Source organism: Apiotrichum porosum (genome assembly GCF_003942205.1).
Source record: "Apiotrichum porosum strain DSM 27194 chromosome Unknown scaffold_2, whole genome shotgun sequence".
NCBI lineage: Eukaryota > Fungi > Basidiomycota > Tremellomycetes > Trichosporonales > Trichosporonaceae > Apiotrichum > Apiotrichum porosum.
This window is the reverse complement of record NW_021167109.1, coordinates 1,642,899-1,657,666: the sequence shown is the minus strand read 5'-3', so window position 1 is coordinate 1,657,666 and position 14,768 is coordinate 1,642,899. Positions and strand designations below refer to the sequence as shown.

General features: G+C 60.9%; 6 protein-coding genes across 6 annotated transcripts; 4 read left to right on the top strand and 2 right to left on the bottom strand.

Moving 5' to 3' along the window:
• Positions 1-585: 585 nt before the first annotated feature.
• On the bottom strand, positions 586-1,982 carry EHS24_004659 (uncharacterized protein; the record flags this gene model as incomplete). Its single annotated transcript, XM_028620222.1, has 5 exons — positions 586-851; positions 915-1,175; positions 1,218-1,392; positions 1,456-1,782; positions 1,836-1,982. The coding sequence occupies 5 exons, from the start codon at positions 1,980-1,982 to the stop codon at positions 586-588; spliced, it is 1,176 nt and encodes a 391-aa protein (XP_028479194.1).
• Positions 1,983-2,636: 654 nt separating this feature from the next.
• On the top strand, positions 2,637-3,615 carry EHS24_004658 (uncharacterized protein; the record flags this gene model as incomplete). The annotated part of the gene is made up of 2 exons (XM_028620221.1): positions 2,637-3,074; positions 3,145-3,615. 2 exons carry the CDS (start codon positions 2,637-2,639, stop codon positions 3,613-3,615), a joined length of 909 nt encoding a protein of 302 aa, XP_028479193.1.
• A 420-nt stretch (positions 3,616-4,035) lies between these two features.
• On the top strand, positions 4,036-5,135 carry EHS24_004657 (uncharacterized protein; the record flags this gene model as incomplete). The annotated part of the gene is made up of 3 exons (XM_028620220.1): positions 4,036-4,158; positions 4,197-4,245; positions 4,372-5,135. 3 exons carry the CDS (start codon positions 4,036-4,038, stop codon positions 5,133-5,135), a joined length of 936 nt encoding a protein of 311 aa, XP_028479192.1.
• Positions 5,136-5,223: 88 nt separating this feature from the next.
• On the bottom strand, positions 5,224-6,018 carry EHS24_004656 (uncharacterized protein; the record flags this gene model as incomplete). The annotated part of the gene is made up of 1 exon (XM_028620219.1): positions 5,224-6,018. One exon carries the CDS (start codon positions 6,016-6,018, stop codon positions 5,224-5,226), a length of 795 nt encoding a protein of 264 aa, XP_028479191.1.
• A 763-nt stretch (positions 6,019-6,781) lies between these two features.
• BFR2 (rRNA-processing protein bfr2) lies at positions 6,782-8,422 on the top strand (the record flags this gene model as incomplete). The annotated part of the gene is made up of 5 exons (XM_028620218.1): positions 6,782-6,836; positions 6,929-7,022; positions 7,085-7,469; positions 7,510-8,135; positions 8,218-8,422. The coding sequence occupies 5 exons, from the start codon at positions 6,782-6,784 to the stop codon at positions 8,420-8,422; spliced, it is 1,365 nt and encodes a 454-aa protein (XP_028479190.1).
• Positions 8,423-8,922: 500 nt separating this feature from the next.
• On the top strand, positions 8,923-14,588 carry EHS24_004654 (uncharacterized protein; the record flags this gene model as incomplete). Its single annotated transcript, XM_028620217.1, has 12 exons — positions 8,923-9,017; positions 9,057-9,290; positions 9,345-9,534; positions 9,584-9,724; positions 9,769-10,512; positions 10,551-10,633; positions 10,672-11,338; positions 11,377-11,497; positions 11,539-11,763; positions 11,813-11,877; positions 11,915-12,036; positions 12,080-14,588. The coding sequence occupies 12 exons, from the start codon at positions 8,923-8,925 to the stop codon at positions 14,586-14,588; spliced, it is 5,196 nt and encodes a 1,731-aa protein (XP_028479189.1).
• Positions 14,589-14,768: the final 180 nt, after the last annotated feature.

The following is a 14,768-nucleotide window of genomic DNA, read 5'->3' as shown; positions in this document are numbered from 1 at the left end:
GGGCCATACCTTTAAATGGGCATTGTTGTTCGGCGCCTCGAGCGATACTTAAAAGATACTGAGAGTCTGTCTCTCGTGCGCATTGTGGTTGTTTGGCGCTCGCCGATCCACAGTACATGCCATACGGAGAGGTCAGTGTTTGTGGCGCTTAACAGGAGATCAGAGGAAGGGTGTCTCTACATGTGTCGCGTTGTGTGACACAAACGTGGCTGACGGGCGGGTGTGCTCGCAGTTATCCCCTTGACACCGAGGTGGCATGGGTGAATGAACAACTGTTACGGTCAGTGAGCACTGGGGCAGTGGGTGGGCCACTCTCCGCCTGCACCTTGCGGTTCTGGGGGGGTGCGGTGTTGTCAGCCAGCCAGCGCCCGGCGGGGGCGGCATTCTACGACATGGCGCCGACAAGAGCGTCCCAAGAGTCAGTGTGCACAGACCACGCATCAGCGTGTAGCGGAAAGTACAAGGGTTGATTATTGTCATGGCATGTTTGTTGCTGATTAGCCGTCGCCCGTGTTACCACGACAGCGGACAGGACTCAAATGATACAGCCCTACACCTCCGTATCCTCATCCTCTGCCACCTAGCTCACTCCCCCAGCGTCTGCCTGTGCGCCATGTACATGGTCAACGCCGTGCGATACGCCACGATCGGCCGCAGAGTCGGATCCATCTCGTGCGCCAGTTTGGCCAGGTCCATGATGGCCCGGTGCCGCAGCTCGTCGGCCGAGAGCTGTCGCTCGCGCACCATTTCTTGCTCACGTACCAACCGCGCCTTTGTACTGCGGTACGCGGCCAGCGCGGCGTCGCGCGCCTCGTCCTCGATCGGGTCGTAGCCGTTCCGCGGGGCGTGTACTGGAGGCAGGTCAGCGAATGGTTTGACAGGAATGGCAGCGAAACCAAGAACCACCGACGTACACATGTGCATGTCCACGTCGTCGAAGCGGTCGCCGGGGCCCGGGACGGGGGTGCCGCCCCTGCTGCCGTTTCGTTCTGGCAGCCGGTCGGCATCGGCGAACACGCCCAGCATGCGTTCGCGGCTGCTGTCGATGCTTGCGCCGCGGTGGCCTGCATGTGATGGATGGGCTTGGATGTGGGGGTTGCCATTGGCCGTTCCCTCCTCAAAGACGGCCTTGAGGCGCTGGTAGTCGAGTCCCCCGCATATCTTGTTCAGCTGGGCTGCACATTGTCAGTTACTTCGCCGTAGCTGCCACAACTCACCTCCCACATGGGACAGCAGGCCCGACGAGTAGTGCTTGGCCTTGTCATCCTTGTCCTTTGCCGACACCTCTGCGCTGAGGATGAGCGATCCGAGGCGTGGACGCCCGTCATCCGCAAACCCCGTCGCCAGCTCTTCCTCTCGTGCCACGTTGTAGAGGCGGTAGACGTCAATAAGCTGGGGTGTCAGTGTCAGCTGCATAGGCACGGTCCTTCCCAGCTCGACTGCCGCATGCCTCACCTTGACCTCGCAATCGATCCAGCTCTTCTGCACGGGACTCCCGTTCTCTCGCAGCCAGTCGCTACACGCGTGTGTCGCCTCCTTCCGCTCGTCGCCATTAGCCGCTTCGTGGAACCGGCGCCAGTTGCCGGGAATCTCCAGCCAGCGATAGAGCAGTTCCAGCGCCGACGGGCCCGGACTGCTGCGGTCGCCCCGGTCGTTGCTGTTGCTGCTGGGGCCCGCGGCTGGCGTGTCCCATCCCCAGGGCCCGTCGACCCAGTACTCGCGCTCGTCGCGGACCTCGGGGAAGCTGCGAAAGGGGACGGTGGATGGACCGGGAGTCGCGTCCTGTGACGTGAGCTTGGGCTTGAGCCTGGCGGCCACGACCAACAGCAACGTACATGGGAATAGGACGGGCGACGTGAGTGGTCTGTATCGCGTAGCTGGTGGGGCGCGCGTGTTTGCTCGCTCCGATCCCGCTCGGCTGGTGCAGAACGTGCCGCTGGTGGCGACATGGGAGCTGGCGGCGTCTTGCGCTTGGGCGGCATGGTAACGGTGGTATTGTCTGTAGCCAAGGAGGTGGTTAATGGATGCGCCGTGCGGTTGTGAGATGAGGTGAGATGATGTGAGATGCTGATGTGAGATGTTGATGTGGTGTGCGGTTGCGATGGACAACGAGTCGTCAAAGTGTGTTGCCCCGCGGCCAGTTGCGGCCTGGCCCAGATCCACACGATCCAGACATTGCTTGCGATGTTTGCTGTTAGGGAAATGTCGGCGTGCTAGCCGGCGGGTGGTTGGCCGCGGGTCGGATCCCATGCGGTCCCAGCAGGTGCCATCCCACTGATCCACTGATCACTGACTCGACCTGTGACTCACACCGTTGCTGCCACAGTGTGTTCGCGTCCATTCCAGCACCAACTTTTAGATACCGATGTTGGGTTTACTTGATTAAAGTACTCTCGTTTGCAGCGCACGCCGGTACCAGCATCCCGCAGGACATGCCACCGGCGCCGTTCCGGGAAATGGCCCGGCAATGGTCCGCGCGCGGAGCAACAAGGCAACAAGCGGCAATGTCGGTCCAAACCTACACCGCAGGTCAAGGTGGACGTTGAAGCGCATCTCCATATCTCTGTCTCCATCTCTCTCTCTCTCTCTCTCCCTTCTCATCACTCACTGCCTACTCATCCTCCACACCCTTGGCCATGCGCATCCTCCTCACCGGCGCCACCGGCCGTGTCGGCCAATACACCCTCGCCCACCTCGCAGCCGAGGGCCACACCGTGCTGGCCACCGACGTCCGCCCACCGCCCGCCACGGCGCCGGCGTTCCCTGCCAACGTCACCTTTGTGACCGCCGACTTGACAAGCATCCCGGCCGTGGACAGCCTGTTTGACGCGGCCAAGGCCGACGGCGTCATCCACCTCGGCGCGTACCCCATGCCCCTTCCGGGCCTCGACGACCGCGAGCTGCACAACAACAACGCTACCAGCAGCTACAACGTGCTCCGCACGGCCGTGGACAGGGGTGTCACGCGCATCGTGCAGGCGAGCAGCGTCAACGCCCACGGCCTGTCGTATGCGCCTCCTGGCCACACCAAGTTTGACAAGTTCCCCATCACCGAGGAGGTCGAGCGTCGTCCGGTGAGTCGAAGGAGACGACAGATGGATGTGGTGGTGTTAGTGGTTGCCAGCATCTGACTCGCGGTTCCAGGAAGACGCGTACGCCCTGTCCAAGCACGAGTGTGAGATCCAGGCCGACTCGCTCGTCCGCTGGGCTCCCGAGACGCGCATCGCGTCGCTGCGCTTCCACATGTGTCGGCCCGACTACGAGACGTCGTGGCCCGACACACGGGCGCTGGACCTGTTCGCATGGACCTCGTATGACGCCTGTGCGCGCGCGTGTCTCCTCGGTCTCACGTCTGAAGGTTGGTCCAGCCACGAAATCTTCAACATTGCCGCTCCGACGGTTTGCTGGGAAGGCAACGGGGTGGAAGAGGCAGACAGGCGTAAAGTGGGCCAGTCGGGCGAGGGCCTCAAGCTGCCCACGACGCTCGAGCTGCTCAAGCGCCACTGGCCGCACCCTTACGAGGTTGACGAGGAGTACTTTGCCAAGAACCCCAGGGGTACGATTTGGGTGTCGACCAAGGCTGAGAGGATGCTGGGGTGGAAGCACGACGTGTAGATGCAGATGGGTAGATGCCGAGATGGGCCCCGGGGCACCGGGGAGTAAGGGCTGTGGGTAGGTGTCCGAATGATACGACAACTTGTAGCTGTCAGATATGAGGGACATGCACAGTGTACAACGGTGCAACATCCCAGTACAATGCATGCGTGTGTGCATGAACAAAAGTGGACACGAACACGCACGCATGCACCATGGTCGGACTCTTCCTGGCCACTGTCCGGTATTCGGCCTCATCCGATGCCCCACCCCTCGCAGATTCGATGTCCGGTTGCCGAGCGTAGCCGTAACCGGCGGAGAGAGACCGCATCTGCCCCCACACACACCATATGTCACCATCTCTTTAATACCTCTTGTCTCGTTCCCACTCCATCTCTCTCCCCATCTCCCTCTCCATCACACCCTCACACAGTCACAACCATGAGCAACCCCGGCCAAGGCTTCGAGTACCCCCCCAGTGCCGTCACATGGCTCAAGCGTGATGCCCTCCTGTTCGCCAACTCGATCGGCGCAACCGCCCAGGACGAGCTGCACTTTCTCTACGTGGGTGTTTTTTACGGAACGGCTGCTGACCCATGCAGGAGCTGCACCCCGACTTCAAGGTGTTCCCCACCTACTCCATCATCCTGCGTGAGTGGTGCTGGACGGAGGGCGTCGGTTGCATCCAGGTTGCCGGACGCGAGAGATACCGGCAGCTCTCACGCCCTCAGCTGGGGGGTTCCTTCTATTGACCACAAGCTGACATTCCCCCGCCAGCCTTCAAGAAGACTTCCTCGGATGTGATTGACTTTTACGCCTCGCAGCGCGCAGTCCCCATCCCCGGTGTGCCCCAGTTTGACTCGAAGCGCGTCGTCGACGGCCAGCGTTCCATCAAGTTCCTCAAGGAGCTGCCCACCTCGTCTGAGGGCCGCCAGTTTGAGATCCGTCAAAAGGTGACGGGCGTCTGGGACAAGGGCAAGGCCGGCACTGTGCTGGACACGCAGATGGACCTTGTCGACAAGACCAACGGCGACGTGTACGCGTCCATCACTGGCTCGGCCTTCTTCGTCGGCCAGGGCGGCTGGGGCGGTCCCAAGGGTCCCGCGACCCCCAACTACCCCCCGCCAGCGGGCAAGACGCCCGACGCGACGTTCGAGGTCCAGACCACCAAGGAGACGGCGCTCCTCTACCGCCTGAACGGCGACTACAACCCGCTCCACGCGACCCCCGAGCCCGGAAAGCAGATGGGTTTCGGCGGCGAGATCATCCACGGCCTGTACTCGTGGAACTCGACCGCTCACGGTATCCTCAAGGCTGTGGGCGGCTCGGACCCGGCCAACATCAAGGAGTACCAGGCGCGTTTCGCGTCGCCCGTCAAGCCCGGAGACAAGCTCGTGACCAAGATCTGGCGCACCGGCACCGTCGACAAGGACGGCTTTGAGGAGGTCCGTTTCACCACCGAGGTTGCCGGCGGCAAGGTTTGTCTCTCGAACGGCCGCGCGCTCCTCAAGGTCGTCGGCCCTGTCAAGAGCAAGCTCTAGGACGTGGTGAGAGTAGTATTTTTAAAACAGCAGAAGTAACCAAATGCGCATGCACGTGTTGTAGGCAGTGTAGTGACATCTGATCATATCAACGAGCTGCTGGATCCCGCCGCATCCATTTCCACACATACAACCCCCAGTCCTCCCCCATCTCCCTCTTCACCCCTTGCGCATAGTCGTCCAACACCAGCTCCTGCCTCCCAACCTCCACAAACCCGGCCTTTTCATAGACATGGTATCCGTCCATACTGCTGCTCACCCAGCAATACACGCCGTCCGTGTCCGCCCGGTCGGTACCCCACCTGACCAGCGCCGACCCGACCCCTTGGCCCTGGTATCCCGGGTCGACGGACATGCGCGATATGAACCGGCACGACGTGCCAGCCGGCATGAGGTGCGCAATGTAGTGGGTCATCGCCGCGTTGGTCGTCGCCTCGAGCTCGGTCAGACCCAGCTGCGTCCCCCGCTCAGGCTGGGCCGGGACGGGTGGCGGACACTCCGGCAGGGTGCTCGCTACATCCCCATCGCCACGGGCAAAGAGCGGGACCGCGCTCCCGTCCTCGTCCCCGTCCTCGTCCTCGGTGTATCCCCGCTTGTGCCATACCACAAAGCCGATGACCTTGCCCGGTCCTGCGGTGGTGTTTCCGGTGCGGGAGACGAGGAAATCGCATTTCGGGTTGTCGACCAGCGTTGCCAGGTCCGCCTTGCTGCCGTCCCGGTGGTGGTTGGCACCGCGCCAGTGGGCCTTGAGCAGCGTATGTGTGTCATGGTCGAACGAGTCGCCGGAAATCTGGGCGATGGTGTCGATGTCTTCGGCCGTGGCAGGCGTGATGGTGAAGGGTGTGGGTGGTGGTGCAAGGTGGTTGGAAGGTGAAGCGGCCATGTGTGCAGTGGGGTGAGGGTATGAGAGCTATGTGGAAGAGTTGAGATGAAGATGCACAGCGAGAATGGACAAGGTTGTGGTTATCGCTGAGGCCATGGCCGTCGTCGCGTCGTCACTGTGGACCCGCGTGGAGCCACTTGTGGCTTCGGTGCCGACGAGTCGTGAGTCGATAGCGCGCGCCGCAGGCAACGAAATGGCGATGGGACAACCGTGAGCGCACCAGACCATGGATATTGGCCTTGGACACTGCGACCACTGTGACCACTGTGATGCACACTCTTCGTGAATCGGTTTTGCCCATTTGTTGTGAGAAAAGTCGGCCACGAGACAAGACGACGATGACAGCACCAGTGAGCCCGGACGTCATATCGCCACCAACGGCCAGCCCCGTTTAGAAACACACTACGCATTTGATCAAACACACTACGCATTTGATCAAATGCGTAGTGTGTTTCTCCGCAAACACACCATTTCGAGAAACACACGACGCATTTGCTCACAAGCGGGGCACGGTTTGAGCAAATGCGTAGTGTGTTTCTCTAAGGCACAGTTTTCCTTAACAAATCCCCCCCCCCCCCTTTGAAGAGACACTTGGATCGGCACCGTTTAGGCCAGCGGGAGTAATTTAAACGGTCCTCCCGTTAATTCATCGTGCCTGAACCTCCAAAAGTTGTCGGTTGGTGGCCAACACCCTCGCTCACGACGACGAGACGACATCTTTCAACAACACCCACTACAACAACAACAGTTCAACCAAAACACCATGGGCATCTCGCTCAAGGACCAACTCCGCAGGCTCGAGGAGGACGCCCCCAAGTGTGCGTGTACATCGTCCCGGCTCATTCGACTGTCCGTCATCACAAGAGCCGGGGGTATTCCAGTTGTTGCGTGCTCGTACTGACCCCTCCAGCCCTCGACCCCGAGGCCGCCTACTCCTCCCTCGACAGCAACGAGCGCCCCCAGCGCGAGGCCGGTGAGGGCCGCGAGCACTATGTCGATGTCGGGTGAGTTAATGTGCTGAGGACTGGCTTTGGCTGTTGTTCTGGTACTGACGTCGCTTCCTTAGCCCCTCGCGCCTCCGCGCGGCTGCTGGTGGCGACGAGACTGCCCAGACTCTCTTGACGGAGAAGTACGGCGGTCAGGCCAGCTCGCGCATGAAGATCTTTGACGACGACGATGAGGAGGACGATGAGGAGGAGCAGGGCGCGTTTGGCGGTGACGACGATGAGGACGACGACGACGAGGATGAGGACGAGGAGGACTTTGACGAGGACGATGAGGAGGAAGATGACGAGGAGGAGGACGAGGATGACGAGGATGATGATGAGGAAGACGAAGAGGAGGAGGACACCCGACCTGCTCCATCTGGCCGCGCACTCGACCCCATGGGCGCGCTCCGCGAGTCCAGGCTAAAGGACATTGAGAAGGGCCGTGGCATCAAGCGCCAGAGGGTGGGTTCCACAACGAAATGCTCGCGCTAACCCAACGCAGGACCTGTTTGACACTCTCCTTACTCTCCGCATCACCTTCCAAAAGGCCCTCCCGGCCTCGTTCAAGGTCCCCGGTGACGCTGCCGACATTGCCGACCCCGAGGGCGAGGTGGCCACCAAGCGCGCCGAGACTCTTGCCTCGCTCGCGTCCCTCAACGAAAAGCTCTTTGCGCTGCGCGAAGCCATCACTCTCCCCGGCACCGAGGCGCCCGCAACCAAGCGCCGACGCACATCCGACGAGGCCGACGAGGAGGGTTACTGGGCCGAGTCTGCCGCCGACTCGTTCGCGCTTGTCGACGCCGCCCACACGCAGCTCGTCCCCGTGCTCAACAAGTGGTCGACCAAGATCCACGCCGCCTCCTTGCAGCTCGGCAAGGCTGGCGGATCCAAGTTTGCCCAGGCCACGAAGGGTGCCGTCGGCGTCGTCGAGGCCATTGACGCGAGCCTCGCGCAGAGGCGCGACGCGCCCAAGCCCCTCCTCGAGAGCGAGGAGGCAGGCTACCGCGCCCTCCTCCGTGAGGTCATTGAGAGCCGCCAGGGCGCCGGCGTGGACCTGTCCCACCTCAGGAGGGAAAAGAAGAAGAAGCGCGAGGCCGAGCGTGGCGGAAGCAAGGGAAGGAAACTGAGGTGAGTGTTGAGGTGGTGGATCTCTCGTTGGGCTTCAACACTGCTGCATAAAAAATGTTCAATATTGACATCTCGCCTCCAGGTACACTGTCCACGAAAAGGCCGCCAACTTCCTCGTCCCCGTGCCCCTCGAGAACGGCTGGCACGAGGAGCAGGTCGACGAGCTCTTCTCGTCCCTCTTTGGCGGTGTCGGTCTTGCCGGCGCCCTGTCCGCCGTCGCCCCCGAGGCTGGTGCCGCTGCCGTCGGTGCGGGCCTGATCGAGCTCGGAGGTCTCAAGGTGTTCTAAACGCGCACCGTTGCGAGATGGAAAGGCAGGTGTTTTCCATCGTAGATGGGAGTTTTATGGATGTATTCCTGTAACTTGGTACTTGACCTTGGCATGGTTACTCGGTTGCGCTGGTTCAGTTCAAACGGCTCTCTCACAGCGGGGCAAATGCGAAGGACAAGCTGCAGAGGGGCGAGTTGGCCCATGGTGGCCCGCGCTAGAGACTTCGTGCCAGCCGTTCGTTGGTACCTTTCCGCAGACGCTCTCTCCGTCCATACCTCTTACACTGATGTATTCGTATCTAATTCGTCTCCCAGGACCGTCACATGCATGCGTATCTGCATGCAGGACGTGGCTCTGTGCAAACGCACGACTCGGCGCCTACTCGTGGCCATGCGGGGTCCCCACGTTTGTCGGATCCGAGCCAGACAGCAGTGACGCCCAAAAGTCATTCGCTGCAATCCATTCGATCTCTCTCCATTCAACTCATCTCGTCTTCATACAACAGCATATACCCAGCCATGTCGCTCACGGCCTATCTTGACGGCATATGTGGCGAGCCAGGCCCGTCAACTACCGCCCATAGAGAATGGGAGGCACTCCTCGCCAGCATTGAGTGAGCTGAACGTGGTCTCTTGAAGCTAACAATCTCCAGCAACGTCACCGCGGCCAACGAGGACAACCTCCTCGCTGCAGAACGTACCCTCTGGCCGACGCTCCACTCCCTCCTCGGCGTCGATGCCGTGGAGCAAGTCGCCGGCCATGTGTCCGCCATGCACCTCGATGACGACGTGTACTTGCCCCCCACACCGCCCGAGCCGGCTGCGTCCGCCTCCGGCTCCGGTCGTGCGGGCAAGGACGTCAGCGACCTCTTGGCCCGGCTTCACCGGTGTGTATCGTGGGACCATGGGCCATCATAATCAATGTATCTGACAGAAATTAGCCACCTGCAGCCCACGGCGTACGCGTCCCTCCTTGAGCTCCTCGCCTCGGGCCGCGACGAGATGGACATCCAGAGCGAGCTGGTCGAGATCCTCGGCTTTGAGGGTGATGGACTCATGCTCGTTGAAGATGTGCTCAAGCCCGGTGTGCGCGAGTCGGTAGTCCTTGCTGAGCGCGGCGGTGGTGCCAAAGTGAGCTTCTTCTTTCACTCAATGTGAGCTGTCAGCTGACTGTCTGCAGCAGCGGAAGCCGCCGAAGAACCAGAAGGGCCGCAAGGGCATGATCGACATCACAGACGTTATTGGTACAGCTGAGGACATCGAGCAGCGTATCCAGGAGCAGCTGAACAGGCCCAAGGCCATGTTCGTGGAAGAGAGCCAGGTGAGCTGGCGACCATCGTAATAAGCTGTAGCTGACCTTTGCAGCAACGTGTCCCGAAAGAGACCGAGAACCTTCCTCACGTCTACACCTCTGGCAAGAGCGTCAACGCTGCCATGTCCTACGGCGGCAAGCTGGCTCTCCCCGTCGGCACCGTGAGGGAGCAGACTGACATCTGCGAGGAGGTCACTGTCCCTCCACCCAACCTGCCCCCGCCCAAGGCCACCGAGAAGCCCGTCCTCATCCGCAACCTGCCTCCCCTCGCGCGCGGCTGTTTCCCAGGCTACACTTCCCTGAACAGGATGCAGTCCATCGTCCAGCCCATTGCGATGAACACGAACGAAAACATGCTCGTCTGCGCGCCCACCGGTGCGGGTAAGACGGACGTGGCCATCATGACCATTCTGCGTGTCCTCCAGTCCCACATCAAGCCCGGCCCCTCCACCCACGCGTCGGGCTTCACGGTCGACAAGGACAAGTTTAAGATCATCTACGTCGCGCCCATGAAGGCCCTGGCTGCCGAGATCACGCGCAAGTTTGGCAAACGCCTCGCGTGGCTCGGTGTGCAGGTCCGCGAGTTGACGGGAGACATGCAGATGACCCGTCAGGAGATCAACGAGACGCAGATTATCGTGACCACGCCTGAGAAGTGGGATGTGGTTACCCGCAAACCTACGGGTGAAGGTGAACTCGCAGCCAAGGTCCGCCTCCTGATTATCGACGAGGTGCACCTCCTCAACGAAGAGCGTGGTGCGGTCATTGAGACCATTGTGGCGAGGACGCTGCGACAGGTGGGTGAACGTGTACCAGGCCAAGGCTAACCCACCAGGTCGAGTCGTCCCAGTCCCTCATCCGCATTGTTGGTCTCAGTGCCACGCTGCCAAACTACATCGACGTCAGCGACTTCTTGCGGTGGGTTGTCGTACGCCTGATGTCTGCTAACCCACCAGCGTCAACCGTTACCAGGGCCTGTTCTTCTTCGATGCCGCCTTCCGTCCCGTCCCCCTCGAGCAACACTTTATCGGTGTCAAGGGCAAGCCACGCAGCGCTACCCAGACGCGTAACATGGAACAAGTCGTGTTCGACAAGGCTCTCGAGCTTGTGCGCGAGGGCCACCAGGTCATGGTCTTTGTCCACGCGCGCAAGGAGACAGTCAAAACGGCGCAGCGTCTGAAAGAAATGGCCATGGAGGAGAGCTCTATTGACCTGTTCGACAACCACGACCACCCCAAGTTCCAACTGTACCGCCGCGACATTGGCACCTCTCGCAACCGCGAGATGAAGGAGCTGTTCGATTACGGTTTCGGTATCCACCACGCAGGCATGTTGAGGTCGGACCGTACCATGATGGAGCGCATGTTTGAGGACAACGCCATCAAGGTCCTCTGCTGTACGTCCACTTTGGCGTGGGGTGTCAATTTGCCAGCGCACGCCGTCATTATCAAGGGCACCAACGTGTACGATTCGGGCAAGGGTGCCTTTGTCGACCTGTCGGTCCTCGATGTTCTCCAGATCTTTGGTCGTGCCGGTCGTCCAGGCTACGAGACTGAGGGTGTCGGATACATCTGTACCGCGCAAGACAAGCTTGACCATTACCTATACAGCATTATGAGCCAGGTGAGCTACCTCCACCACAAATGCAAGCTGACAAGAAGCAACCCATCGAGTCCAAGTTTATCCCCGGCATGGTCGACGCTCTCAACGCCGAAGTATCCCTTGGCACCATTGCCAATGTCCGCGAGGCCATCTCGTGGATCGGTTACACGTACCTTTTCGGTTAGCTAGTTCCTTGCCGACGCGACAGCTAACATTTGCAGTGCGCATGCGCCGCGAGCCGTTCATCTACGGCATGTCGCATGACGAGCCCAAGGACGACCCGCAGCTGGGCAACAAGCGCAGCGAGCTGGTCATTTCCGCTGCGCGCACCCTCGCAACGGCCAAGATGATCCGCTTTGATGAGTTTACAAACTCGTTTGTGATCAGCGACTTGGGCCGTATTGCCGCGAGGTACTACCTGCGGCACCAGACCGTCGAGGTGTTCAGTGAGTAGCTTTGTGGGCTCTAGCATCTGCATTCAAGCTAATCAAACAGACGAGCAGTTCAACCCCCGTATGAAAAATGCCGACATCTTCGCCATGCTGGCGCAGGCTACTGAGGTGGGTTTGAGGAACCCGAGCTTTACTGACCCAGCAGTTTGCCCAGATCCAGATCCGCGACACTGAGATTGACGAGCTCACCAACATTATGAGCAGCGACAACTGCCCCATGGAGGTCAAGGGCGGTGCTACCAGTGCGCAGGGCAAGGTCAACATTCTGTAAGCGTAGCTGAGACATCTGTGTCATAAGCTAACCAACCAGGCTTCAAGCCCACATTTCAAAGGTCTTCATTGAGGACTTTGCTCTCGTCTCGGACGCGGCGTACGTCGCCCAGAATGCCGGTCGTATCATCCGCGCCTTGCTCGAGATTGCCCTCTCGCGCAACTGGTCCAACTGTGCTCTCCTTCTTATCGACCTGTCCAAGGCCATTGAGAAGCGCATGTGGCCGTACGACCACCCGCTTGAGCAGATTACAACGCTCCAGCGTGACACAATCTACAACCTCCGCCGCTGGGCGGACGATGCTGAAATCGCGGACCTCCGCGAGATGGACCCCAAGGACGTGGGCGACATGGTCCACATGAACGAGACGCATGGCGCTGCACTCCGCAACGCCGCGCTCATGTTCCCCACCATCGGTGTCAACTATGCTCTCCGCCCTTTGGCACACGATTTGCTCCAGATCACGGTCACGGTCGAGGCGCAGTTCCAGTGGAACACCAAGCTGTCTGGTTCCGCAGAGCCCTTCTATGTCTGGGTGCAGGACGAGGAGGGAGTCCACATTCTGCAGTGGCGCAGCATCCTTCTCCGCCAGACGTCCACCACTATGGACATTGACTTTGTCATTCCCTGGGACGGACAGCACTCGACCATCTCCATCGTCACCGCCTCGGACCGCTGGCTTGGCTCGGACAGCCAGACTGTCATCTCCCTCGCCAACCTCATCATGCCCAAGCAGTTTACCGAGGCCACACCTCTGCTCGACCTGCCCTTCCTCCCCATCACGGCGCTGGACGACCCAGCCCTCGTGTCGGCCTACCGCCCGCACGTCCCGATGCTCAACAGCATCCAGTCCCAAGCATTCTGGAGCATGTACCACACCAACAACAACGTTCTGCTGTCGGCTCCCGTTGCGTGTGGAAAGAGCTTGCTGGGTGAAATGGCCATTTGGCATGCGTTCCGCCACGAGGCCAATGGCCTCGCGCTGGTGATCATGCCCGACGTGCGCTCTGCCGGAGAGGCCGCAGCGCGTATCCGCGGCATTGTGCCCAAGGGCCGTAAAGTGAGCGTCACGCATGTGCGCAACGCCGATGCTCTGGAAAAGGCTGCAGAGGCCGAGGGTCAGCGTATCATTGTCGCTACCCCTCAGGCTCTGGACGGTATCGTGGGCCCAAGGCTGTACGACCTCGGGCATAAGTTGTCCCTCATCGTCCTCGAGGACCTGCACCTCATGGACGCGCACTACGAGCTTGTCATCGCCAAGCTCCTTTCCATCTCTCGCGCGGCCAGGACGCGTATTGTCGGTCTCTCGTCCACTCTCATCAACCCTACAGATCTCGGCAACTGGCTCGGTGTCAGCCCCGATTTCCAGTTTGCATTCGCCCCGCGCGACCGTGGGGCACCTGTTGTTGTCCAGCTCAAGACTTTCAGCACGGCCCACTCGGCGACTTTGCTCAAGACCATGGTCAAGCCTACATATGACATTATCAAGCAGGCCCCCGGCCCCGTCGTGGTGTTCACGCCGAGTCGCGTTGCGGCGCGCTCGGCCGCAGCCGACCTCGTCACCCAGTCGGGTACCGAAATGGACCTCTCTGGGTTCCTGCAAGCGCCGCGCGCCGACGTCGAACCCCTCGTCGCCAGGCTGAGGGACAGCAACCTCGTCGAGCCCCTTCTCCACGGTATCGGCTACATCCTGCCGACCATGGCACCTACCGACCTCGCGCTCGTCCTCGAGCTTTTCGCTTCGGGCATTATCAAGGCCCTCATCGCCCCGCGTGACGCCTGCTGGACGCTCCCCGTCCGCGCCTCCACCGTCGTTCTCATGGGTGCCCAGTATGCCAAGTACGATCGCGCGTCGGGCGACCGCGTCATTGCCAACTATGCGCGTCACGAGCTCATCCGCATGCAAGGGTTCGCCGTCCAGTCGGCACACCCTGCTGCACAGGCCGGGCGCATGTTTGTCATGTGCCAAGGCGAGCAGAGCGTTGGTATCGCGCGCGTGCTGTCCGACGGCCTGCCTCTGGAAAGTAAACTCCCCGCTGTCTGCCACCGTGAGCTCGGCACAGAGTCGACTGCTGCCGCGCTCGAGGGCATGCTCAAGCCCCGCGACCCGCCGCCACCACCGGCGCCGCACCGCCCGCGCGTACCCGACCTGCGTAAACGCGATCTGGTCGACCTCATGGGCTGGACACTGCTCGGCCGTCGCGTGCGCACCAACCCGACATACTACGGCCTGATCGACACGCTCCAGGCCGAGGGTGTCAGTCGCCTTGCCGACGAGTTTTACTCCAGGAAGGATGCCCAGCTTGCTGAAGAGCGCAGGCTTGAGGCCAAGGCGAGGCGCGAGAAGGAAAAGGCCGAGGAGCGCGAGCGCGAGCGCAAGGCCGTGGAAGAGGCGCGACTGAACAACGGTGCCCTGGACGACAGCGGTGTCGCTGAGGATGGGGATGCGGACATGGGTGAAGGTGATGAAGACCCCGAGCGCGGGGTTGGCGCGGCCGACACGTTCAAGATTGAGGAGGTGGACGTGCTGGACAGCGACAGTGATTAGAGCCTGTGCCATACATTTCATGCAATCTATAACAGAACCTGACAGGCAGAGGCGTGAACGACGTCGATTGCGGTATTCGGCAACAAGATCTCGGCGTCTCGGCTATGTCCCGCTCCGCCGCGCGGGGTCTCCAACAGCAACGCGCATGGTCAACCAAAGCCCACTTTCGTTTCTTTCATC